A 27575-nucleotide genomic window follows, 5' to 3' on the forward strand; every position below is an offset into this window, starting at 1 on the left:
ACTCCCTGTCCAAAAATATTGAGGGGCTGAAGCCTCTTTTGCCTGCTGTAGTTGGCGCCCCTGTTTGGGAGGAAACATGGAGCACAAAACTTTAGCAAGCTGTTGAAAGCGGCTAACATGTGCAAGGGGGGGGCACTTCTATATGCACAGATAGGTTAGAGCTGGAGCAAATTCAAAACCTCTTCCTTCCTGCTCCCAACCCTGATACAACCATAGACAGATACAGGTGTTGCCAGGTGGATATAGGCCCCACACAACGAGCACATCTCCCTAAGTACCCTTTCCCCCACTTGGGCTTTCACCGAGTTGGGTTACTGCTTCATACGTGTATCAACCAGTTCACACGAATCTTTCTTAAGTCTACATAGTTATGAATGTGCAAATATAATTACATGGAGAATTGTGTGAATGAGCCCTGTGGTGTAAAACGGAAGCCCCCTTGCCCTCAGCAGAACTTTGCAACCTATGCAGGCTCCCTCCACTAGCAAACACCCTTCAAGAGGCAGAGTTTGCACATGGTGGTCTCCCTTTGTGGAACTGCACTCATTGCTTACGTGACCCTGTTATGGCACTATGAAGGCTTCTATCTCAGCCATCTCCTGACATGCTCATTTTCTACATGCAGGGAGTTTTATTGTTATACTGGGGTGGGTGAGCATTCAAATGTGATTCTCCACCTGCAGTCCGAATGGTGTGGCCTAACAAGAGCTTCACCATGTGATTTTCCTGATTCAGTTCATAGTGCTGTGGTACACCACATCAAACCCCAACACTGGTGATTAGGTTCCTGGCAAAGTGACCGCACTGGTGCCTTTGTGCTGGCATCGGAACCTGGCCTTGTTCAACTCGTGACCAGCAAAAACACCCCTGTGCCAGGATCTGACCGCTTCCCCACAATCTAGATTACAGGAGTGCCATTAATAAGCAGCGTTTACGACAACAGATCCACAGAGTTCCTTTTGCAGTGTTCTAATGATTGTTTAAGCCCTGAGAGAACCTGGGGAGATTCTTCTGAACTTCGACAGAAACATGTACAAAAATCCAATCAGTGGTCTTTTGACTTGCTCATCCTGCCTGTTTGCTAGCTCTAGAACAGGCACCCCCAAACTCGGCCCTCCAGATGTTTTGGGACTACAATTCCCATCATCCCTGAACACTAGTCCTGTTAGCTAGGGATGATGGGAGTTGTAGTCCCAAAATGCCTGGAGGGTTGAGTTGGGGGGATGCCTGCTCTAGAACCTTGCCAAGGACCAGGTTTCCTTGTTTGCCATTACTGATCTTCCCATTGAAAGCTATCCTGATGTATCTTATGCAACCTTTTCTGGTTTGAATCACTAGAGTATATTTTTGCCTGTTCACAGATATTTCAGGCTTCGACTCCCCTCCAAGTTGTTCTGCCCACCAAAACCCCACTATTCTGTGGGGCCACACATCATATCCTACTTCACAGATGTTATGGGTGCCCCCCTAAAAATAACAGGAGTTACTGCTCCATCTTACTGTTTTGCATGGAAAATACAAAAGCATATATGCCAAACAATTGGGTCTAACAATATCACGGGCATCAGTTGTGACCCTCCAAATGTTATAGGACCACAAAATCCCAGCTTCCTTGATCAGCATTATATGATAGCAAACTTATGCAAACCAAGTCATAGTTAAATGATCATGAGGGCAAACAGTGACAATAAACTAAGGTGTTTTAGAGCAGTTGGTTGCACTTAACCAAAATGATTAGTCTTGAAGGGCTATTGGGGGGGGGGAGAGAATAAACAATAAAATGAGGATTTGGACGAAAAAGGAGGGGGAACAGAGATAGAGAGGAGGAGGAAGAGAAGAAGGGAGGAGAATTGGGTTTTTGTTTTGCTTTAAGAGACTTCAAGAGTTTTAAAGGTGTTGAGATACCATTCCTAGAGATTACAACACTCTCTGAATGAAGTATAAATTGGCTAAGCATAGACGTTGACTTCATTCTTATATATTCCAGTTAGCTGTGTCAAATGATTACTTTATGTATGAAACATTTATTAATTGCAGGAGTGTGTTCCAGCGAAGGTGAACAAAAAAAGCTGCCGGGGGGGGGGGAGAGAAATCAAGTAAGTTATTTACCAAATCTCCTTTCCCTGTTTCACACAAAGGACAACCCCTCTCTCTTACCCAGTATTTCTATGTCAAATGTACACCGTGAAATTCTTAACAAAAGTTTTAGAGATGCAGGGCATGGATGTTTTGTGGATCCTGCCTGGATTCTAAGCGCCCACACATGGACAGAATGCTGCCCACAGCCCAGGACAGAATTCAAACTCTATACCTTGTTGAGCTTTGAAAAAACGCTATCAGGATCATCAGTAAGTTATCAACATACATATATAAAACAGTGTGAAAATGCTGTTTTGACAGCCCTTCATGTGGTTTTAGAGTGATTACTGATGTACCAGAATTCATATGAGCCATAAGATATTATACAGAACAGTATGCAAAAAATTAATATCTTATACCTCACAAAAGACCCAAACATTTGTACTGGCCTTCTAAAGCAGCCTACTATCATATTATGTGACAGTTGCAGAACAAAACCTTAGATTGGGTTATTGGATGTTTTCATGTTGGCTTCTGCCTGTAGACTGGCTGGTTCATACATGCACATCAATTGTGGTGATAACGGCAACATGAATGGATGACCTACGTGTGTGAACGAACCATCTCAGAGCTAACTTGCAGAATGAACATTCAAAAACACAAAACCTTCCTTCCAACACGATAGTCCACAGCTGGAGGCAGTGATGCTTCTGAGCATGAGTAGCCTGAAATGGCAGGGTGTGTGTGTGGAGAGTGTGCTTGTGGGTTTCCTACAGGCAGCTGGTTGGCCACTGTGAGAACAGGATGCTGGACTAGATGGGCCATTGGCCTGATCCAGCAGGCTCTTCTTACTTTTTCTTGGAATCCATTCACACGGTCAACTGCAAGCCATCGAGTGTTGCGGAAACAAGTGGTGAGATGTAGTATAAAGCACATACATGTGTGAACCAGCCAAATCCTCTTGATCGTTCTTCCTATCCCACCAGCTTTTATTAAACCCCATAGTTACAAGGGGAACTTCAGAGGAAATCCAAGTTCCTTACCATACAACACATAGCAGGACAGCGCCATACAGGTGAAAATACAGACACACACACCTTGTCGGCAGGCTTGATGCCTTCTCATACAGAGTTGCACAGTCCAGCACACATTAAGATGGTGAAAATGTTTTTAAAACTGTGTTTAAAACACACAAAACCCACGCTGAAGCTTTTAAGCACAAAGTAGGGAACATACTAGTAATATGGAGAATAATGACTAGTCATCATGTGTGGTCTTGCAAAAGAACACATGATGGACATCTGTGGTTATTCTATGTTAGGAAATGCACAAATGTATACTTGCGCCTAGTTCTCAAGTAAAAATCTAAACCAGGTAAAAGTTGCAAGCTGTGTATTGAATGGGAACTTGGACTGAAATGCACATAGTTTGGAAACTAATATGGAAATATTTTTTATCTTTACGTGTCCTCGGAGGCCCCACTAATTTTAGTACCAAGAAGCTTGAACTAAAACAAATTGCAACTAGACTAAATATGGATGTGCAAGCAATTTAGTCAATCATTTAATTAAATAAATTGTGACTTCTCCAGGGGTGGCTAACCTGTGGCTCTCTAGTTAGAGTGGGCTCCAACTCCCATTAGCCACAGCCAGGATTAGCCAATGATCAGGATAATGGGAACTGTAGTCCAGCAATATTTGGAGCGCCACATGTTAGCCAACCCTTTACTCGAATTCAGTAAAAAATTTTGCAAGTGTGGGAATGGTAATACACACCTGGTTCCCAGTCATGGGAACTCTATTCATTTCAGTGAAGAAACCTGATTGTGCATCCCTTCGCACAAATGAACCTGTGCTCTCCGCTAAAGTGAATGGGGGAAATCTCACGCAGGAGCTCCAATTCTGGACCTAATTTCTCTCTGTGGCTAACACAGCCTTGTATTTAAGCACGCACCTTGTATCTGAGGATTACAAGAAACTGAGTAAGCTAGTGGAAGAGGAGCTGAGTGCTCTGCCCCTCTGAGCAGACTGCAGGAAGAGGGGAGCCCAAGCTCAGGAGGAGGGATGCTGCTGCCCACCCCCTTCTCTGCCAGCCTACAGCAGGCTAGTAAAACAACTGTAGGCTAGCAACCTCAGTGAGCATATTTACAAAGGCTGGGCCAACACATACCCGTGGAATTGTGTGGGTTGTTTTTTTTTAAGCAGAATTAGTTGGGGCAAATTCCTTTTATAAGTGACAGCTGCAGTTATTGTGCAATAATCTGGAGACATGAAGCTGCTGCAATCATTTATTACAGACAATTATCTAACAGTGAGTTAAGATGTAACATTAAATGTCTCATATTAAATGCAGTGTGTGTGTGTGTGTGTGTGTGTGTGTGTGTAGACTGTACAGAGAGTCTTTAACTATTGGAATGTTCCATTAGAAGTTAGAAGAGGTTATTACAAAACCCAAAAGCAAAGATCCAAACCAGGTGAGTCATGGGAGTTGCATGGTGCAGTGTACCTTTGGTTACTGGAGGAAGCACGAGGGACTGTCTGGCCAGCACTGTGGCAGCTGGCTTCCCTCTGACTTGTACCAGTCCCAAATCTCACGGACCCTTTGGAAGCCATTGCTCTAGCTCTGTCAGTGTTGGCATCTGTGCCGCAATGCCAAACACTTGACGTCGCATACTGTGCATCGTGAGCAGTACCTGCAGTGCTGGGCAACAGAGATTACAGGGGTGCATGTGCATAAGAGAGGTCATTATTTGGAAGGGGGGGGGATCACATCATCTCCGACTTAAAGAACAACCAAGACCTTGGTGGGGACGGGGTTGGAATCAGGCCAAACAAGGAGCTGGCATTTAAAGGACATAGATCTACATGGCCACTATGTAAATCTAGCGTAGGATGCAAAGATTTGAAACGTTTTTGCATCCCGTCGTAAAGCTCTCATGTAGCAGGGAGGAGATGCACACAGAAGCAGATTGCCGTGTGTGCAAGCAATGCGGGTGCAGTGTGCATCTCAATGCACAACCGTACTGCACTGGTCATCCAGGTCTCACTGGAATGACAGGATGCAACTTTTGATGTGCACGCACATCTTCATTTGGGGCCACTAGTTTTTATGCAGAACTAGTTGCATGGGAGTATAGCTGCCTCAGGGTGACTATTTTCCATGTGTTAAAGAAGAGCCTTCAAGGATACAACCCTACCTGGCTCTGTTCCCATAAAAGTCGTCTGAATTTCAAAGGCTTTTGTGAGAGAGAGATCAACAAGTTGCTCCGTAAAATGGAAAAATAGTAAAACAACAACAACAACAACAACATGCCAAGATATAATATTAGTTGCCCAAATGAAACTCCTGGATTTCATAATGAAGAGTGTGGTTTTTCTGACATTTTTGTTGACATCATAGATTCAAAAGCATCCGAAAATATGGCATATTTCCATGGTAATTACATTCCACTGGTGGGAAGAAAATAACCACTAGCTTTGTTTTATAATCCCTTGTCCAAGAGTGCACATACTGTAGTGCTTAAATGGGTAGATTCTATAGCAGTTCTCATGCTTCCACTTGCTCATGAAGTTGTGCAAACTCCTGGACAATTCATTGTGCAAACGGGGGGGGGGGGGATAGGTGGAATGAAAAAAAGAGAATATTTTTATATACCACAATGGCAGCTAGAATATTAATAGCTAGGAATCGGAAAAGTGAAATAGTATCAACAAAAAAGGAATGCCAGGATAAGCTATTTGAATATCTCGAGTTGCCAAAAATGACGGATGCGATTAGGAAACAACCTAACCAAAAATTCCAAAAGGAATGGGGAATCTATAGAGATTATTTAAAAAAAAACCAGTGTCCCCAAGTAAAAACTTGGATTTGCTTTGATTAATTTTCACAAACCACAATATGGATTATTAGTATTGTACGTGGAAAATAGTAGAAATGAAGAAAGGATAAAAGGAGCAGTTTAACAAATAGATAAAATAGACCCACTTAGAGAAAGATGGATGTCTATTGGAGAAGAAAAGGAATTAGGATTAAAAATATGGTGACATAAGTCTGTACATAAGAATTTATGGATTTGTAGTTGTATGTATGTTTTTGGTATTTTGTTTGTTTGTTTTTAATATATCTTCTTTTGTTTGCAATTGTCATTTTATTAATTAGGTGACTTTACTGTTTATGTTTGTCTACTAAGTAAGAAAATTAATTAAAAAAAATGTTTGTGTGTGTGTTTGTGTGCACGCATGTGTGTGCGTGTATTTGGTTTTAATTTTCTTGTGCAAGGTGTTAAAACGGAACTTCCATGAGCTGAAGACGCCCTTTGCTTGCAGAGATGCACTTATGGATCCAACCCACAGCCTAGGAGTGTCTTCAGAGAACTGAGAAATCTAGAAACTTGTTACAACCTTATTTAACTGTCAGGTAAAATGGGAGTTCCAAATACTGAAAAGCAAGAGATTTAAGTCATAAAGCAAAACAATGAGTCATGAATGGAGGAGATGCATGGTGAACATAGGCCTGCTGCACAGTGATAGCTGAACCAACCATATTTCAGCAGTAACATGTGGTGTATAGTACACAAAAAATAAATAAACAGGGAAATGTGTGTGACTTGCAAACAGCCCTATTACGTGTCCCCCTCCTAATTCAGCCGTGAAATTTTCGAAGAGAAATTTAGAATGAAAGCACAACATTCCATTACTTGACCAGAAAGTTTTAGGGGGGGAAATGTAACTAAAAACACTTTTAAATAAAATGGTCCATAATTCCAGTGGATTTACATTTGAAAGGTTAACATCTATTCTGATTGAAACCAAGACCAATCTCTTTCTAGAGGACAGTTCCACAGGTGCAGAGACCTCTTTTTATCAACTATAAACATGTATTCTAATCTGTTCAAACAGTTTATAAATCAAATAACCCCAAATCTAGGATAACGTTAAGAGGGCTTCAACCCACTGATGAGCAGGATTTAAAGGCATGTAACTATTTGCTGGGTGTGACCGTTCTGAGTCCAAGGGAAGCATCTGTAATAAACAGGGAAGTCAGGTCTACAAAAACACATTACCTGTTTTCAGGAGATCCAGCAACATTTTTCTTGCCGCTGTGGAAGGAGGGGAATATAGTATGAATACAATTAGTGATTGTTCCTGTGGTGGGAGAACTATTGAATTGTGCTGAAAGGTAGATGGTGTACGGCTGGCTCCAGCAGTTCGCAAAGCAGGGAGGGCCCTTGTTAGGGTCCGGACACAGAGAACGCCAGCTCACTGAGAACGCCAGGGAAAACAATTTAAAATGCAGGCCTAATTTCTTATTAGGTGGTACACCTGCATCTGGACTGTCCCACTTCAGACTGCAGGGGAGCTGGGAGCTCCGACAATTCAATGTCTCTCTGTACAAAATATTAGTAAATCCATGCACTTAGAAAGCTAGATTACAAGGAGAAGGGGTCTAATCTAGCCGAGCCTTCTTTCTGACAGGCTAGTTTTCTATGTGGAGGGTTGAGGATTTATTTGGGGAGGAGGGGGCAGGTTGTATGAAAGAACATTCAGTCCCATGAGTCCCCATCTGCAGTGGTAACTGAAAATTTAATTGATTGAAATTTCAGTGAGAACTAGGCATAAGCACCCCATAAGCTAGTTAAGGGAACCCACTGGATATCTACTGCCATATATTCTGTCTAGAGTAAGAATTAGGGTTGAAATGTTTACACTCTCTGCATGTTCGCAGAAAAGTGCGACCTATTGTGATCAGTGGGTCAGGTAGGTCTGCATACTGCAAGTCTTAGTAGATAATTAATCAACCAATTAATTAATCAATCCATCAATTCAAAAGGTGCCCCCCCATTAAGTGGGAGACACTTTTTCTTTCCTTTCAAAGGCTGTTAATTATTTTAATACAAACTCCAGGTGGCAGGCGTCATCTTAGAAGACGAGTTCCCCCGCCCTTCTCTCATAGAACAGAATGCCTCATAGAAGATAGTGCCTGCTTGCAATTAGGGATGGACAAATTTGTCAATTTCAGTTTCTCTCATTTCCCCAACTTTAGGTTTAGTTTGCCCCATTTCTGCACCCATTTGCAAGTGTTTCTTTGAAGCCTACATTAAAAAATATGCATTTTCATATGCATTTCTTCTAATATGTGCAGTCTTTGTACACAAATTTGCCTAATGTACACATTTTTGCAAGGAACTTCCCCTACCACAATGCAGCTTGGAATGTTATTTTCACTGATATATGCATTTTTGTGTGCACTTTTTGGGTGGAGAACCGCTTCACAAAATTCTGAGAAGTGTAGATCTCGAGGGACAGCTGCATCTTGGTTCAGGAAGTGCAAACTAGTTATAGATATGCATCGAAATGCAAGCTGAATGAATTTCTCCCCCAGAATGATTTTCTGCTCTGATCCTAGCTGCAATACATATATGGCTAATCTAAATAATGTGTGGGGAACCTGCGGCCCTCCAGATGTTGCTGGATTACAACTCTTATCATTCCTGACTGCTGGCCCTGCTGGCTGGGGTTGATGGGAGTGGTAGCCCAGCAAAATCTGGAGGCTGTGAGCATTTAACCAACAGCAATGAAATACCACTACTGTTACGGGAGCAGCTAAAGAGAAACTTTGGTTTCCTGTTTGTGATGTACTTATGTACTTGGTCACTTAATGAAAATTGAAGTGTTTATAAATCAGGTGCTTTGCAGATATACAGTAGGATAAATAGACATATGCATTTAGATCTTTAGTGTTTTTAGTGTTGTTGTTTTTTATACCGGCCTGCTTTGAACACTCTAATTTTGTCAAAGTAAACGCTTCGGACCCCTAGGACACTCAGTTAAGAGCATCGAGGGAGCACTGAGAGGCAGAGGCTGGGACAGGCGGTAGCTCGCCTCGCGGCGGACCACCCACTTGATCCCAAGATTCAACTACGAGCTTTATAACTGCAGCAACTTTAAGATACGCTATTGGAGCTGGAATTACCGCGGCTGCTGGCACCAGACTTGCCCTCAAATGGATCCCCGTTAAAGGATTTAAAGTGTACTCATTCCAATTACAGGGCCTTGAAAGAGTCCTGTATTGTTATTTTTCGCCACTACCTCCCTGTGTCGAGCGGGAAATTTGCGCGCCTGCTGCCTTCCTTGGACGTGGTAGCTGTTTCTCAGGCTCCCTCTCTGGAATCGAACCCTGATTCCCCGTTAGATCTTTAGTTTTGAGAACTGTCAATCCTTTTTTTATTAAAAAAATAGACTGCCATTTTATTGTTTATTTATTTTTAAATGCACGCCAGTAAACCCCATGCTCTACCACTACATTGACCTAAATAAATTACTGAGCCATTGCGGTGGCACCCAATTACTGGGGGTAAAGTATTACATTCCTCCCAAATGCCCATCCTTTGTGAAACACCTAATAGTTGAGAGACTCCGTACAGATTTCAGAGTGATTTATGCCCAATTGTGTACTAATTGCCACTGACGTCCAACTCTCAGCTTGGTTTCCAGTTCTTGGAATAATTGCGTAGGTGCGGCAGTTTACATCTCTGGATCTCCCCAGAATTGAGGATCCTTCTTGCTTTGTCAAACAGGCACTTAAAGGATAAAGCTTTTCCTTAGGAGCTCTGACACGTGATATCAAGCACAGGGGAGCTGCATACCTGACAATATCCCACCAATCTATTACTATGAGAAGATGGTCACTATGCTCATGTGCTAGCTAGCTATGCTATGCATTCTTCATTTTGAAGCATGAGAATGGAGTCCCCAAATTAGCCCATGTACCACCTGCAAGCATTACTTACTTTCCATTGAAACAGGGGCATTACAAACATGGAAACAGCAGCACTTTGGCTACACCAACCCCTTCATCTGTATATCCTCTGAAACTGGCCAGTCCAGGGGAGGTGAGATTTGTGTTCAGCACAGATGTATCAACCAGCCCTGGACTTCTGACCAAAGTTGCCTGTCCCCTGTGATGCAGCTATAATATACCACATAAAAGCAATATGGGCAAGCCCAAATTATCAATCCACTTGCAAGGTTACATACAGCAACAGCAGTCAGGCTCGGTGGTGTGTGAGTGTGTATATGTTAGACAAAGTAGTCTGTGAATGAAAAGAAGTGTTAAGATAATATACCAAGAACCAAAGGGCATGCAAAAACATTTTAAAGATAAACTTCCACACCCGTTCAGCTTGGGGGGTGCGAGGAAATCTGAAGCAGTTTATTTCCAACGTAGCCAAATTTACAGCAACATAAAGCAAATGATCCAGATCAAAGACAAGACCAAAGATTAGGCTTCTAGCAGCATTAGGCCTCTAAAATTATGGAAAAGGCACCGGGGGGTGGGAATCATTATAGGCTATGCTAGCCTAAAGGTGAATTTGTTTTATATATCTGTTGCTCCTGTTCCAATGCAATTTTTGGCATCGCCCTGTAACAAGGTCCTTATGGAACTAGTCTGAATGGTGACAAATTCCAACTTGATTTCCAGCCTTCCACTATGTATGTGTGACTTTGATGTTGAAACTTGGGCCCAGAGATCCTGTGAGCAGAATTTTGCTTACAGGGGATCCCTGCTGGAAGAAGAGGGGCGGTCATTTTGGCTGATTCCTCCTTCCCCCTACAGCCCCCCCTGAAAGGCTGTTCTGTAGGGTTGCGGGGTCCGGGACCCTCCTGGAACAGTGTGGGATCAGTGAAAACCGTCCCTTTCTTCCAGTGGAAGCCTCTGTTGGATCTCAGTCCTTTCTAACAAACGTCAGGTTCCTCAACCCTTTGGGGTGGCTGCAGTGACAAAGATACCCAGGTCCATGTGCATCTAACTGGAGGAGATCAATAAAATAGGTGTGACCGAGGACAGACAACTGTTTAACAAGTGCACTCAGTAAACTGGTCCTCTGCTTACATACCGACTTTGCCCACTGCAAGATGATGAGCAAATATAAACGATAATTTATCACTTAGCAAACTTTGGAACTTTGCTCCTTATGCTAGTCGTCTGTATCATCCTGAGTAAGGAATAGTAAGGAATGGGTTTTGTTTTGTTTTGTTTTGTTTTTTTGCTACTCTTTTGCACTTAAAGCTGGAAAGGTAGGTGACTGGCATGATTCTCTACACCACCCGGCAGGATGATAAAGATGGCCAGCTATTGGAGTGGCAACGTTCATTCATTGGCAACCATCATCTTGCAGTGGGGGAAAAGTGAATCTTACAGAAATTGTTCTTTTAAGTGTCTGTATCAAAGGAGCTACTGAATGATGACGGCAGGGGAGTTGTGGAATTTTAAATGAGAGAGAATGGCATGAAACAATGCAGGGGGGAAAATAACAGTCCCTTACAGCAATGCAGAAGAAAATGAAAATATTCAGAGTTGTCACAAAAGGAATCAGCAAGTGCAGATCTCAACGAACAATTCTCTATTCTATTTTGTTTTTAAACTTTACATGTTACTCTTTCTTGATGTGCTAGCAATGGGCTATATTAGACGGTCAAACGGAAGGACAAAAATGACTGACTATAAACCCAGCTCCTGAGCTATAAGTGCTTTCTGGTGCAGATGTCTAGGGCCAGTTCACACATGCATGTTCATCACTTGATGGTTAGAGAGCACCAAGGGATGACTTGCATATGCAAATATGCCATTAAAAACTAAACACTACAGGCAGAACTTCCACGTCACCTCAACCACAGTGCTTTTCAATAGTTTGTTCACACATTCAGCCGACAGTGTTCAAGTGCTGAACAATCAAGCATCTGAGAACAAGCTCATTTGGCTGCAGTTGATCTACTTGCTACTGCCATCTATTTTCTGATTTACTATGCACTGCTCCCCACCACCCTTTGGCTCTTTATCATGACAAAGAACTCAGCTAGGTTGGTAAAGAAAAAGTGTTTTATATGCATTATAACACTGTGACAACGCGTTTAACCGAAACGCTTCTTTGATGTGTCTAGATCCAGCCAAAGACTACAAACAAGACTTTAGATAACATCTGGGGATAATGATACCTAGTCTTGTGTTAAGTGAATATAATGGGCCAAGCAATCCCTAGTGAAATTAGTGAAAAACGTTTGAGCCTAGTAGTCAGATATTATGTTATAAGATTGGTACAGGAGAGAGAGAATGCTTTGGACAGGATGGTTTTATTTCATTAGAAGCAACAATTAGCTTGCTGTTATATGTGCAGAATGGGACTCATTCTACACATTTGTGGCATTATCTCAGGGCCAGGGCCAAATGTGGCCATCTGGGCCTCTGTATCCAATCTTTGGGACTCTCCCTAGGACAACTGCCTCCTCAGGCACAGCACCCTCCCTCAATGACCCTGCCCCATTCCCTCTTTCCGCCCCCGTCTAGCTAAAAATATGTCACTGGCTGCAACTGATCTTGCTTGTTTGGGTAAGGAGTGGGGAGATGCACACATGCAAACATTGAAACTTCTGACTTTTATGTGGGTGTATAAAGGCGTCACATTTCTTGGTGCTCCACACAGTTGTGCCTCTGGCCCCTCTGTTAGGCAGCACCCCAGGAGAGACTTCGAAGGGTTACCCGGGCCATCACTGTTCCAATGGGAAGAACCTCGGGCAGAATGAGACGGGCAAAGGCTGGACGGTTCAACTGCAGGCAGTAACTGGTAGAAGACAGAACACCCCTGTCTCATTTTGCCACCTTACTTTGCATAATGTTGAGATCAGGGCAGGGGGCAGAAAAGTTGCCCTTCCCCCTCAGGCACGAAAAGTTAAGAAACAGAAGCAGCGCTTGCCAGAATGAACAACATATACCTTGCCACAATATTAGCTTGCATGGCGAACATAGGAAAGCCGCCTTTTGTCAGAAGGCATTGTGGTTAGTGCAGACAACAAAATGCTACATCGGAAACAACAACAACAACAACAAAAAACATGTGGCAGAAAACTACTTATAAACTCACATGCTAACAGCCAGCGATGAGGAAAGCCAGTCAACTCAAGTCAGTGCCAGAGATTCATTTCTGCAGCATTAATTAATTTAGTCAGGGCTGTGTGCTCTTTATTTCTGGTCGTTTTCTAAAATTAAAATTCTACTCCAAGGTCGCTGGAATTTTGCTCCAAGAAAAATGGAAGGCTGCAACCCATACCAATTTATGTATATATGTATTTGCTTATTTTCATAATCGGTCGTAGAGAATGCAGGGCCTAAAAGATTTATAGGATCTGATTCTTGACAATGGGAGGCACTAAGTAGCCCCACCCCCACCCCTTTGATTTGATATTTCACCAGGCATTTCCCACACTTTTTAAATTAAAAAACAAGCCCAAACTTATACTCACATGGGCCAGAAAATTGCCTTTTTAGGAAAATAAAAATAAAAATGGAGGCCAAAGTTCTCAGGATACTTAATTTGATACTCTGTATAAAATTTGGTGCCCTTTCTGCATTTGCACAAAATGAAGAACTTACACAGCCCTGAATATAATGTTAAGGCAAATGAAAGCACTGGCTTGATGCAATAATGAGGGTATATCTGTAGACAGATTAAAAATGGCTTAAGAGTCATCTCCCTAGGGAACTCTAGTTCTGAGAACAGAGAGATCTCAACATCGCCAGCAATTGACAGTTCCCAGGATTCTTTGGGAATGGGGTGGGAAGCCACGGTGGCGAAACTGGTTTGAAAATCAAGTTTATAGTGTAGGTATACCCTGAACGGTTTGCTTTGGCCAGCAGGATGCATTAAAGAGAAATGGGTTTGGCTTTCAATCTTGAAAGCTTCAACACGGCACGGAAACAATCCTAGTGGAAGCCTCTTCCATTGGTCCAACCAGGAAGCAAAATTAACAATGTAGGAAAGTACCTGAACTCTCATCCAGGACTCTGATCCCGAATCCAATAAAGACTTGGAATTGAGTTGTAGAGATGTCTGGCTTGATCCTGAGAGCTCTAATCCCTCCTCTTGGTAAGAACTACCAAAGCTTCACTATTTGTCTCCGTGGAAGCAATTGCCTTTTCTGTATACTTTTAGATAGAAGCCACAACAGTTTAATCTCCTGTGGAATGTTTGCAAGGTAGTCTTTACACTAAAGCAGCACCATCTTCCTAAACATCTTGCGTCCTCAGCCCACAATTGAGCTTGTGATTCAGAAACATACACCTGAAGCATCCATGATGTCCTCACTGGGGTTTTCTCAGAAAGCCTTTTCTCTCAGCGACAGTCAGCACAATCAGGGCTGGTCCTAAGGGGGTGAAGGGCCATGGGCAAATCACACTGTATGTGGTGTGTCCCCCCCCCCATTGCCTTGACCTCCCCCCCGCCTCTGGCACCCCTCTTCCTCTCCTCACCTTCCCCCCAGCTAACATTTCCCCCTTTCCTTCTGCTTTAGCGGTGAGAATGGCAGCAAGGCCCCCCCTCCTCCCTCCCTGCCTTGTTCTAGGAACTGAGAAGGCAGAGACCCTCCTTGGGTGGGTGAGAGACAGAAGGGCTGCTGGCTGTGGCACCCAACATGCCCCTCCCCATCCAAGCACACGGCCAGATCTGGCCCCAGCCCCTCTCCCTGGCCCAGCCCCACCAGGGATGTCCCCGACCACAGTAGTCTCTCAGGGTTCTGTTTTATAATATTGACTACAGTGTTTTATCATCCACTGCCCAAGCATGTGCCATTTTTTAAAAAATTAACTTATCAGCTAAAATTCTACCCACGCTTCCTCCCGAAAGAAGCCTTGCTTAACTGTCATGGCTACAACTGGGACTTGCAACTGGCAAGAATGCAAGAGGGAGAGGAGGGGTGATTTGAAATGCAACTGTGAAACTATCATATTTAATTTCCCCTACGGAAAAGGCAAGGTGTGGGGGAAAGAAAAAAGCACAATGGGAGAAAAATGAGGCACACAGAAAGGTTCTTAATAGTAAAGGCGCGGGTGGCGCTGTGGGTTAAATCACAGAGCCTAGGGCTTGCTGATCAGAAGGTCGGTGGTTTGAATCCCCGCGATGGGGTGAGCTCCCATTGCTCGGTCCCAGCTCCTGCCCACCTAGCAGTTCGAAAGCATGTCAAAGTGCAAGTAGATAGATAGGTACCACTCCGGCAGGAAGGTAAACAGCATTTCCATGTGCTGCTCTGGTTCACCAGAAGCAGCTTTGTCATGCTGGCCACATGACCCGGAAGCTGTACAACGGCTCCCTTGGCCTGTAATGCAAGATGAGCGCTGCAACCCCAGAGTCGGACACGACTGGACCTAATGGTCAGGGGTCCCTTTACCTTTTAAGAGGTCACCTTAGTCAGACCACTGGTCAGACAAGTTAGAATCATAGAATTGCAATGCAGGGATCTTTCACCTAACATAAGGCTCGACCCCACAACCCTGAGATCATGAGTCTCATGCTATATCAACTGAGCTATCCCACTTGGGTTGCTCCGTATCGGCTACAATGACTAGCTCTGGTTTTCCATGGTTTCAAACAGGAGTCTTTCCCATGGCTATGTGAAGATGCCAGGGAACCTAGGACCATCTGTATGCACTGTTGGTGCTGTATGACTGAGCTGTGTCCCTGTCCCAGTGAGCTATGGCTCTTCTCCTGGTCTAGAGTTGTGGAGATGGAGAACATGGGTCTGCACTGAAGCACAACCCAATAGAGGTCTTTGCCCACACAAGTTCGCCCCAAATAGCACAACTGGCTGTAAGCTGGGAGCTCAGAACTACCTCTTCACCCCACCCAATCCAAGTCCTTCAAATATTTGGAGGGGGGGAATAGAGGTTCTCTTCTCTTTCCCAAATGGGCATCTAAGCTTTGGTTGTTGTTCCACTTGCCCCCTCCAGAAGAATTTGGGAACAGTTCAGGGGAATGAACAGAGAAAGGCGAAATGAATGACAGGAAGACTTGTGCCCCATTAATGAGGACTAAGCTTTCATGCCAAAGAGCAGGAAGTGGAGTGCTAAATACTCACAGACAGGGGGGGGGGGTAGTGTGAATAGTGCAACCTCTAAGTTACGAAAATAAATAAGGAATCTGTACTCAACCAGGCAGAAAAACTGTGAAGCCAATCTCCAGTACAGATTTAGGCATTGCGGGAGGGCGGAGTGAAATCAGTGGTTGCAACAATGCATTTGTGCATACATTCAGCCATGGGCGTAGCCAAGGGGGTGGGCAGGAAGGGGCAGCTGCCCTCCCCCATCAATAAAAAATACATAGCTAACTGAGGTTCTGCACACACACACACCCCACTAACAAGAGGCCTGCTCCCCACTAACAAAAATTCTGGCTACGCCCATGCATTCGGCAGCTCTGGGCAGGCCTAAATGGAGCCCCACATTCTCTTCCCCAGCAGCTGTTTGGCACAATGCCTTATCTTTCTGACTGGTGGTTGTGATGTGCTATACACACATACCGGTAGCTCTGTCTGTGTGAAAGTTTCCTCAGCCTCCCAACTGGATTGCTATTTGGCTCTGTCCTTTCATATTTACAACAATTAAGGAGAGACTTTGGATGTTACAAAGTAAGATAACTTAAGGTAAAAAGGCACGTAAGGTCGTCTGTTTTTTAGAGTCTTTATTTCAGGTCAACCACACTGCTATATACAGAGAAAAGTGGGTTTCAAAGCAACTGCAATACAGAACAGGCTAAAAGTTTTGTCTAAAAGTTATGCCATGCTTTTTAAAAATCCAGCGCACAATTTTTTCCTCATATTTCCTCATTTCTTCCAGGCCAACATTACAAGGATTCGCTATCTTGTGCCTTTTGCTTCTCTAATTCCTGAGCTACCACCTCCCACTTTACACTCACAGAAAGGTTCAGGTTTCAAAGGCGACACCTTAAGCCTCAGCGCTTAAAGATATGCCACAGACAAGGAAAAAATAAATTAAACCCTGGACGTCAAATGTCTTATCTAAAATGACATCATTGAACTACGCCAACTAAGAGGTCTACATATTTGGCAAGCCCAAGCCCTAGGCACATTTTCCATTCCAACTTCCCATTTCCAGTTTTATTTAATCTGCGGGAACATACTCTGGAGCTATTTTATATATAAATATACTTTGCTCGCAGAAATCTGCCCATCTCCCTGTTTCATTTGCATTAGTTAAAAGCTAGAAATTATAACAGCTAAGCCAGTCAGCATTTTGAAGCTACGCTATACGTGTGGTGAAGGCCAATCCAATCCATTTTACAATTCAGAGGATTTACAGGATGGTGGAGGGAAACCAGCAACAGAAAACAAAAGACAAGCACTTTGAGAAAAACAACAACACCCGGTGTTACGCCTTCCTAGTGTTATCAATATACGGAATACACTCCTAGGCGCTAACTCAGGAGAGCAGTTTATTCTTTATAGAGCAGGTCTGTCTTGCACATTTGTTTACTATTCATAGGATTTATTTAGCTTTTGACATTAAGGATTTGCGCCGAAAGGCCGTGATGCCAGTTGCGCAATTTCGCAAAGCGTGGGCTGTTACGTTCCGTTTCAAACCTTTCCCTGTGGCGTGAAGAAAGAGACAGAGGGAGAGAGAAAGAGAGAGAAAGAGAGGGTGGGAGAGAAAAAGGGAGAGGAGGAAGAAAGGAAGGAAGAAAGAAAGAAAGAAAGGGGTTAGGGAAGTTGCTACCGCTCCCCTGCCTTACAACTAGGGCAATGGCAATTTATTTGGATTTAAGTTGCCTCAAAAATCAGTGCAAAAGAGAAAAGAAAAGGACAAAAGAACAACAAAAACCAACGAGCCTTTTGAAGAAAAACCGGGGTAGTTTTTCATTTTGAAATGCTCAACTTATTAAATTAAGCACGAATTCCTGCCCCTTAGTCTGAGTTTGGCTTGGCTTGACAGGGCTGCTTTTGCTAGGAACTCATAAGTGCATATAGCCTCATCATTTCCCTGGCAGCAAATTTCCATCTGATTAGGCGGCAGAGGTTTTACAGCATGCAAGAACAAAAGCGAACAATTTAAAGCATTCTAGCATCTAAGTAAGCGTACTGTCATCCGTATCCAACGCACACCAAACATACATCTCAGCAGCTGTTTAACAGATATTTTCCGATTTCTGTTATTAAAGTGTGAACGATTAGAACAGCCTTACACCAACCTAGTGCCTTCCAGCTCCCATCAGTCTCAGCCATCAGGTTACGGATGACGGGAGTTTGAGTCCAACAACCTCCAGATGACACCAGGTTGGAGGAAGCTAGACAAGAACTAGCACAACAAGCTTTGGGTAAGCTCAGAGGCAGAATATTTGACCAAGATGTTTTGGTATCTAGGACAGAGAATCCAAAGGCATCCCTCTTGCAGTAGAAGGGAAGATAATATATCAACAGTGCAATCCTATTCCAAGTTCCAGTGAGCTCAATGGGCCCTACTCCCAGGTAAGTGAGGATATAGGGCTGCAGCTGGAATAACTTGCAATTTGACACCGAAAATTGCAGGCCTATAAGTGGCTGTTTCACTATGTACAGGGATAATTCTGCAATGTGCCTGTTAACCCCTATGAGATTCAGGGACTCTCAGCAATCTTTCCACAAATGTTAAAAATGCACAGGATCTGCCAGGCATCCTAGAACTCTGTGGTTTGATCTGCACCAGTAGTTCAGTGGGACAACCATACAGAGCTGGAAAAATTAAGAGAGACAGGTGAACGAGAACGAAGAAGAAGAGGAAGAAATAATTTGTATGATTATCTCGATTTTTTTGTTTATCTGTTAGTAAGCTGTCTAAAAAGAAGAAGTCCCTGGAGCCCCAAAATATCCTCATTTTGATGCAGCACCGGAGCGTGAAACAGGTGAGATGAAAGAAAAAGCACACCCCTGTTCATATGTTACACTTTCTCCTGATGGGGTTCAGTAAAACATGATGAAATGGAAAGCCCCTTTGAATTGAACTTGGTTTCCTTTCTTTTATTTTGCCAAAGAAACCAGATGTGTGGATTTGAAGGGAAAGGAATTTGTAGATGGGTTTGCTTTCCCCAGAAACTGGAAATTATTGCCCTGTGTACAATCTCCCTGAGAGAGTTCACTCTAAATGAGCAATATGGGTTGAGGTGGTCTAAGTACTTATCACAGTCTGCTATGCTATTGAGGTAAGACTGAGCGATGCCCCTTTCCCTGTATCTCCACACCAGATCTGACATGTTGTTAATTGCGCGGATAGAATTAACAGTATGCTTAAAAACAAATGTAAGCAGTAGCTGCACTCCTAAGGTAAAACTAGATAACGGGATAACAGCCACACGGGTGTTAATTGTGTGAATAAATTGATTGTGCCCAAGCAGCAGCAGCAGCACTGCAAAGGGTGGGGGTCCAATGTCCCCATCGCCAAACGTCTGTATGGAGAAAAGCCTCCATTGGCACCTATATGGAGGCTATCTGACTGATGCAAATGGCAGCTTTGAGGGATCAATTTCCACTGAGATCATGGCAAAGAGGGAAGTTCCCCTTCTCTATAGTACAGTACAGCTTGCTACCATGCCAATGGTTTCTCCTGGGTCCTAGTGTCTGCCTTTCTATGGCTGGACACAGAGGGCTGACAGGACTGAGTGGAAGCAGCCAAGGAGGCTTGCTGGTGCCCACTGGCGTAGGAAGGGCGGGGCGCCCCAGGCAGCACGATCCTGGTAGGGTTCTATCTTGGCTGTCCCCCCCCCACCTGCACTGTGCGCCCTGCACACAGAACGTGTGCCACGCCCCTGCGGGCGGTGCCCCCGTCCCCAGAACATGTGCCAGCTCCGCCCCCGCCTGCTTCCTGCCCCTGGTGCCGGAGCATGAAGCTCCGCCACTGCTGGTGCCTCCCCACATATGACCTTCGAACTCCCCCTCCACCGGCATTCAGCTGACATGCCACATGATGCAGCTTTGCCCTTACGTCTTTCATGGCAAAAAAGTGTAGGAGAACATGCAGGATTCTAACTGGCTACCACTCTGCTACCAGAAAGTGGGTTCAGGATTCAGGATTGGTGGCTTGTTTGTTTTTTAAGTTTCTAAGTAACATATGAACAGGACCTGGGTTACCGTTGAAGCTGAAAGAGGCACAAACAACAAACAGAATAAACAGTGGAAATCAGCCCTTTAAAAAAAGGCTTTTGCAGGCGATACACAAAGCACAGGCATATTGTGGGGCCCTACTAATGTACCATTTCCAAGGCATGACTCCCCAGCCTAGTAAACATGGAATGCCCTCCAAGTGGTGCCATCAGGCCAGGACTTTAGGCCAACTCAGCACTGGAGGGCCTGCAAATGCAGCATGGGGTTGGAAGAAAGTGAAGGGATGCACAAAGCCACCTAAAGGGAAGAGCCTCCCTGCCTCCCCCGTAACACCACTATGTCTAGAAACTTACCCAACCAGTAGAGGCTGGTCCATTAGGGCACCTGGGGAACTACCCCACCAACCTCAGTCTGCCTCAGCCGGTATCCACCTGCCCAACCACTCCAGGGATGGTTCTACCAGTCAGCAGGGAGAAGGGCATGGACAAAACCAGAATTAGCTGCCTCTGCCTGTCTCTAACCTCCCTTCCCAAGAGGCACCAGCCAGCATTGCCGTGGGCCCCCATCTCAAGTATCCTCTTCACCCTTTGTGACGTTTCATGGCGTTCTGGAGTTAAGCCGAGCTTTTCCTCATCTGAAGTCGGTGGCATGGAGTAGGGGCAGGGAAACGCACAGCATAATTGCATCCACAGGACGCTACGTACTGAGGAGGGGAGATGGGAACTCAGCACATGCCTGTCCCATGAGCCTTATAACATGCACCTCTGCCCTTAGATGTCTCCAAAGCTTTAACAGTCCGTGGCTATCTGCACATCATACCTTTAAAGCATTTTCAAGGGACATCCCTTCCAAAAAAAGTATTTGGGGCATTGTAGTTAACTAAGGGCTGTGGGGGTGTGAGGGGTGAACTACACTGCCCAGTATTCTTTGAGGGAAATAATGTGCTTCAAATGTGCTTTAAAGGTACAGTATGCATGCGGTGTGTAGGTGGCTGAAGACCAGAGGTGCCATCTTCTTAACAGGATTGAGGGGCCCCCATGTGCAACACCATGCGACATCATGATGCCATGCGCATGACACCCTGACGTCGCGCAACGCAAGAAGCCAGGGGACAGAAATTGCCTTGGCCCTTGGAGTTGTCTTCCCTGTGCCAGCACCTCTCCTGCCCCACTCGACCTCACTGGCAGCCCGGCTGCCTTTCAGCAGCCTTCCGCGGGTGGTTGTGAAGCTCTGGCTGCCTGCCTGCCTGCCTAACAGCAGCACAAAAGAGCCCACAGGGGACCCAGAACTCCCCAGCCTGCCACACCAAGAGATGCTCCTCGAAAAGCAGAGCACAGCCCCATCAAGCTGCCACTCCACTTTGGTTACCACCCTATTCAGACAGGCTCCACTCTGGTCCTCCCTGTCTGTGAGCTCAATGGGCCCTTCTCCCAGGTAAGTGAGGATATAGGGCTGCAGCTGGAATAACTTGCAATTTGACACCCAAAATTGCAGGCCTATAAGTGGCTGTTTCACTATGTACAGGTATAATTCTGCAATGTGTCTGTTAACCCCTATGAGATTCAGGGACTCTCAGCAATCTTTCCACAAATGTTAAAAATGCACAGGATCTGCCAGGCACCCCAGAACTCTGTGGTTTGATCTGCACCAGTAATTGCAGGCCTATAAGTGGCTGCTTCACTATGTATGTACAGGTATAATTCTGCAATGTGTCTGTTAACCTCCCTGTCTGTGCTGCCAACTCTCAACTCCGGACTCGCAGAGCCCACAGCAAAAGCATCCTTGCAACACTGCAAGGAGCCAAGGGCAGAGCCGAATGCCCCTTGAAGATAGGGGTGAGGTGCTCTGCTTGCTCAAAAAATATTTTTTTTGGGGGGGGGGGGTGGAAACTGCCTCGGCCCCTAGGAGTTGGCACACCTGCTGAAGATGTTTGCTGTCTGAGGCAAAGGGCAAGGTGGTGCCTCTTTCCATGTGCAAAAGCTGTATGGGTTGGAAGCTGACTCTTACTTCAACTTCAGCACAGTAAAAACCCTCCACTGTGCATGAGAGCAACAGACTGGCTTATGAGGTGCAGAACAGGTTGTGTGGCGAACATAGGTCTCTGTCCTCCAACTTGATCTTCCTGCCACACAACTCCTCCAGCACAGGTTAGCTGAGGCAGCTGCCTCATTCTCCCTAATGACTCTCTCTCTCTCTCTTTGTGTGTGGCATTTATTTAGTGCACAGTTTTCTAGCTAGGCTTCTCCAAATCAAATTAATAGGAGCCTCTCAAAAGACAGCATTTTCTTTTAGAAAGAAAAACACACACACAGCCCATGTCAAGATATCTCCCTCTGTCTCGGCATGATAAAGAATTCAAGAGATGTCATTAGAGAAAGGCAAACTACTTCACAATTCATTGAATAATTCATGGCAACCCCATAACAAAGGAAAATATTACAGTAAATGGGAACTTTACAATCTGAAGCACCACATATTCTCATTCTGAGAAAAGACCACGTATTAACAGTGGCTGGGGCTGGTTATGGAGTGACAGTCCCCAGGCCCAAGAGTGAAAAATGCAGTTATTTTCTTTTCTTACTCTGGAACTCCAGGGTTTTTGAGTGGAAGACTATAAGGAAATGGAGTTCGTGGAGAATCATCCAGCCCTTCCGATTTCCCACAGTGAATGAAGTTGAAATACAGAGGAGACACAGCAACAGAGAATAGTATTCATGTGCTAATTAGCAAGCAGATTGTCTCTTACATTGACAGTCTGAAAGGACTTATTTTGATTTTTGTTTTCATCCATCTATGGCAAACTTCCCCAACCAAATGCCCTGCAGATGCTTTGGACTACAACAGCTGCCTGGGGCTAATGAGAATTGTAGTGTAAAACATCTGGAGGGTGAGGTTGGAGAAGGCTGGCATAAGGGCAGGTTAATTTTGAAGAGCCACCACAAGGAGGCATCACCCCACAATTGGTGCATGAAAGTCTACCTGCACAGCCTGAAAGCAGCAGAAAGCAAGCATTTTCCAAGACGGGAGAGTATTGCATGGTTGGAGACTTTTTGCAAGCCCACTTTACTAGATTAATACTGATGAAAAATATCTTTAAAAACAACAACTCATTAATGGTCTTATGCCTCCTCTCTGAAGACCACACAGGGTGAATACTGGAAGAATTACAGATTGTGGTTGCCACAGGCTCTCACATTGCTTTGGAGGCCATGTTGTACAAAGCTAAAGACTCCACTATAACTATATTACTAACAGCATTTGGGAGTTTGACACAGCACTCCATCTTTTGTCTATCCAGCTTTTGGGATTGATGGGTGAATGTGTCTGGTAGTCTATGTTGGATCAGGACATAGCGTACCACTGCAGCAGCCCCTTCTTCTATGGTTTAAAAACCTGCTACTTTGACCACAGATCCTTCTTCGTTTTCTTTTTAAAAATGAATCTGCAGTCTCAGGATAGTACTGACTGAATGTGTAACCGCCTACTGTAACCTTCTGGTGCATCATGCCCAAAGTCACGATGCTCACCAGCGGCTAAGCACCCCTGGCAATCATAGTTTGAGAAACAAGTGACATGCACAAGGCTGAAAACATACAGTACATGACGCATAGAGTATTGTTACATACATTCAACAAATTACGCAATCTTCTATAAACAGATGCGTCTGCCCATTTCCCCTTTTGAAAAAAAAAACTATCATTCCTTGCCTTTCTTTCAACTTCAGGAGTTTTAAACTGAACCTTTCCTTTGTTGGCCAGTGCAAGCTCTTTGAGGAATATATTTTGTCTTCAAGGGCATGCAAAGGAACAACAAACAGTCTCATATTAATGGGTCAGATTGTGTTACTTGTGAAAACATCTCAAATCCTGGGGAATTGTACAGAATCCAAAATACTTAACTGGTGCAGAAGCCATTGCCTTAGTTCATACAGGAGTCATAAACAGAGCTGCTACATGGTAAGAAACCTCTAAGGTGACTGCTTCTACAGTCCCGCTCAGAGTCCCCATTCCAGCACTACTGCCCCCTTGAGCAACCCTGTTCTCCTCCCTTGCTACTGGAAGGTGGGTGGTAGTGCCAAAAGAAAGATGGAAGGAAGCTTTCCTTAGGTGGCTGTAGCAGTTGTCGGAGCTGCTACAGGAACCCAGAGTGTTCTCATTATGCAGAGGCTCTATTTAGGGTTCCTGTGGGAACCAAGTCAGAAATGAGATCATTCAGCAGAGCTCAAAGGGATGTGCATTTTCTGACGCCACCCAGCACATATACAGCAAGTGTAGATGCAGTGGGAAAACCCACATGTGTGGATGTCGCACATGGCAATCTACATGCAGAGACGGCACATTGATTCTTATGGAATGCCTTCCACGTGCAAATTTTGCAATGCGTGATACAGTTCTCCAGCCCGTAAGCATTCTGCTAAAACAGCAGAAGAAGCCAGTATATAGACCTTAATCTTAGACCAAGCCTCTGAGAGATAAGTAAAGCTCCAGTTTCATAAACGCCTGGCACTTGCAATGGAAGGCGAATGGCAGCTAAATGTACCTGCAAACATACATCTAAAAAATTTTCTGGTGGGTGTGTGCTTTAGAAATGGGAATATGCATGGAAGAATCACAGGGATGAAACACCAATAAAAGCAAATCTTCAGCAGCGCAGTGGGAACTCTGGCGAGGCAAAATTATAACACCGATTGCAATCCCAAGACCGCGCTAGAAGAATATGCTCAGGGAGGGAGAGCTACGCAAAAAGAGACTAGGATCCAGAATTATCTACTCCAGACAGCTACCAATAAACTGAATGTAGGAACATGGTGAATCCTGCAGCCTATTCAAGCTAGACAAGCACAAGTAATGGATTAATATTTGAGCTTCTGTGAGACAGAACATGTGAAAATGGACAAACACTTTACTCTAGTAGCAAAAGCAGTCCTGTATGCTCATACTGCATTATTATGAGAAGAAACAAACCAAATAATCTTGGTTGAGTTGGGTTTTTGCTTCCCCCCGCTTTAGTTTCCATTAAAATGAACTTTAGGTGATTTATTCGTATCGTTGGGAACAACTCCTTTACCGTTATCATCTGTGCATCTCCATTGAAACAAGTGCCAATCACAAGGTCATCCAAATAAATTGCTCATTAAAATTTCAAGACTAGCCACACCATCTTATTACATTTCCATCCACTTAATGCAGTTTAGGGCAGTCACATGCACACTGGCTCATGGGGGGCTGTCACACAAAATAATCCCATCACAAACAAATGGGAATTCCTTGTGCAAAGACTGGGCACGCCCACTGAAATTAGGCCACTTTCCCATTTATTCCACCTAGAGACTATTTGTTAAGCCAACAGCACTTTCATTTTAGTGGTTTGAGTAAATGTAGTAGGCTTCTTAACAACTAAATTTTCATAGTGTTCAAATTAATGCCAGTTTAGAGCACTAAATATTTGTTATCAATAAAGAGAAGGCCATAGTACTTGCTGCTAGTTGCCTACCTTGATCTCCTCAGGGCATCTTCGTCTGGATCTTGCACTGCAGGTGAGAAATTGACTCCATTAGAGAGGAAAAAAACAAACAAGACAACTAGGTGGAGATTACAACCTACAGGGGAGCAGGAATTGGTCATTCAGGTTCTCTAGGGGCCAAATGACACTTTGTGTGGGAGATCTGTGATTGGCTATCCCAATGCTGGCAGGTGTGAATTTCTATTCAGTGGTTCTGAATTAAAATAGGGTAAAATAGGAACTACTTCGAATTTCTCTTCCTTTCTGAAATCTGGTTAAAGTGTTAGTTTAACACTTCCTGCTTTTCAAAAAAAAAAAAATCTTCCTGCTTTTCAAAAAAAAAACCAGTCTTCAGCTAGAACACCATTTAGGATTTTCTATTTATGTGTGACTTCAATTCACACTGTTTGCTTTTGGAACAGATGCAAAACTGATAGCCCTGCTGGATGATTCGCACCCAGATACCAACAGGGGATAAACTTTTCTGCTGACCTTGTTTCCATCTAAGGCTACTGCCTGGCATCATACAGTTCTCACGGACAATTGGAACATCAGGTCACTGTGTCAGGGCTTCCTTACCAGTGATTTTATTTTCATCTGTCCAATCAGACGCAGAGAGTAACCACTAGAGAGGCTTGCTAGGCCCCATGGCAATTGGCACGGGGCACTCCTTAGGCTCCAGAGATCTTTAACTCCAAGATGGCTGAGAGATTGTCTGGACCTTTGGAGTTGGGTGTCATCAATATATTGATGACACCCAGCTCAATACCTGGGATGCTAAGGTAAGTTAACTTAAACAAGGTCATGGAAGTAAGACTCCCAGTCCTATTCTCTGGGCTGCAGCCACCTGCACTCCTGAAACACTTCTCCAGAGGGCCAAGGGCCCTCTTGAACAATGAAAGTTGACCAACTGGGCAGACCTCCACCCAATTTTGGACAATCTTCCCTTCCTCAGCAGATTGCCAATGTGAATTATTTGTGCCCTGGGGGAATTAAACATGCTGACAATCAATATGATGGTTGTTATGCCATCAACACAGGCTCATGGTCTTGGTATTATCCTGTACCCTTTTTGATACGTAGGTGGCTATGCTTCTGCAACAGCATTATGAAAGTTATGTCTTCTGCACAGACTGTGTCCCCCCTTGGCAAGGACCCTGCCATGTCGATACATACTTAGGTACCGCCTAGGCTTGGCTACTGTAAAACATTTTATGTGGGACTGCCCTTGAAGATTACTGTAGCGTGGTGTAAATTGCTATAGTCCAACTCTTATGAAATGCCAGGAGATGAGAACACGCTCAGCCTTTGTTTTATTTTCCAGCCACGCTGGCTGCAGTTCTGCTTCCATGCCCAATTCAAGGCACATAAGAAGTTGTGTATGGCATGGAATCGACATACCTTAGTGATGGTATCTCTTTGTATCCATCCTCCTGCAATCCTTCAGCGTCATCTCAGGCCCTCCTTCAGTTGCCATCTATTCATGAAACCAGGCCTGGCATCTGAACATGCCACCTTCAGGCAAATGCCAAGGACCCAAGCACATTGGAAAGCCCACTCTGGCTGATGCTAGCACCTCTTTAGTCCCCCCCCCTCACCACCCTTAAAAATGTTTTTAGGAACCAGGGTTGAGAGGAGTGTTGGGCTAGGTAACTGTTGTTGCTGCCGCCGCCATCTTAATCCCCCCCCGATGCCTCTGGCACAACACTGTGGCGCTGCAATGTGATTCCAGTGGCATTGAGAGGGAATTAAAATGGCTTCCCCGCTCAAGCACTGAACTCCTCCTCTCATATTACCTTATGACCACTGGCCGTTGGTATACAGAGGGAAAACAAAGAATTCTATCAAAGATGTGAACTGGGGCTTCCCAGCCTGACTTACTGTACTCAGTTCCTGTCATCTGAGCCAGGATGCGAAAGGACTTGGACTGCAAGTGGGAAGAACGGCGACTCCAATCATCAAGCTCATCTTCAGGCTTGTTCTGAGTTTTAAGCACAGCCTGATACACTGGAGAGGCACTGTCTACATGAGGATCTTTAACAGGGAGGCTACTGCAATGCAGAAAGAGGTGCACTGTAA

At 44.5% G+C, this 27575-nt stretch overlaps 1 protein-coding gene across 17 annotated transcripts in view; it reads right to left on the reverse strand.

The window, feature by feature from the left end:
- The window catches only part of LDB3 (LIM domain binding 3), a 153819-nt gene that overhangs the window by 23057 nt on the left and 103187 nt on the right, over positions 1 to 27575 (reverse strand). For 9 of the 17 annotated variants that reach the window (XM_033148804.1, XM_033148803.1, XM_033148812.1 and 6 more), the window contains 4 exons: positions 27378 to 27547; positions 25488 to 25524; positions 7142 to 7177; positions 4585 to 4779 (listed from right to left, as the gene is read on the reverse strand). The exons of 2 other annotated variants lie outside the window; for them this stretch is intronic. In XM_033148804.1, coding sequence (XP_033004695.1) covers positions 4585 to 4779; positions 7142 to 7177; positions 25488 to 25524; positions 27378 to 27547 — 438 coding nt within the window. Of the gene's footprint in view, positions 1 to 4584; positions 4780 to 7141; positions 7178 to 16568; positions 17511 to 25487; positions 25525 to 27377; positions 27548 to 27575 lie in introns of those variants that run through there. 6 more of the 17 variants (XM_033148817.1, XM_033148816.1, XM_033148814.1 and 3 more) reach the window with 3 other exon arrangements.

This window comes from Lacerta agilis, chromosome 5 (genome assembly GCF_009819535.1).
Source record: "Lacerta agilis isolate rLacAgi1 chromosome 5, rLacAgi1.pri, whole genome shotgun sequence".
In the NCBI taxonomy this organism is placed as follows: Eukaryota; Metazoa; Chordata; class Lepidosauria; order Squamata; family Lacertidae; genus Lacerta; species Lacerta agilis.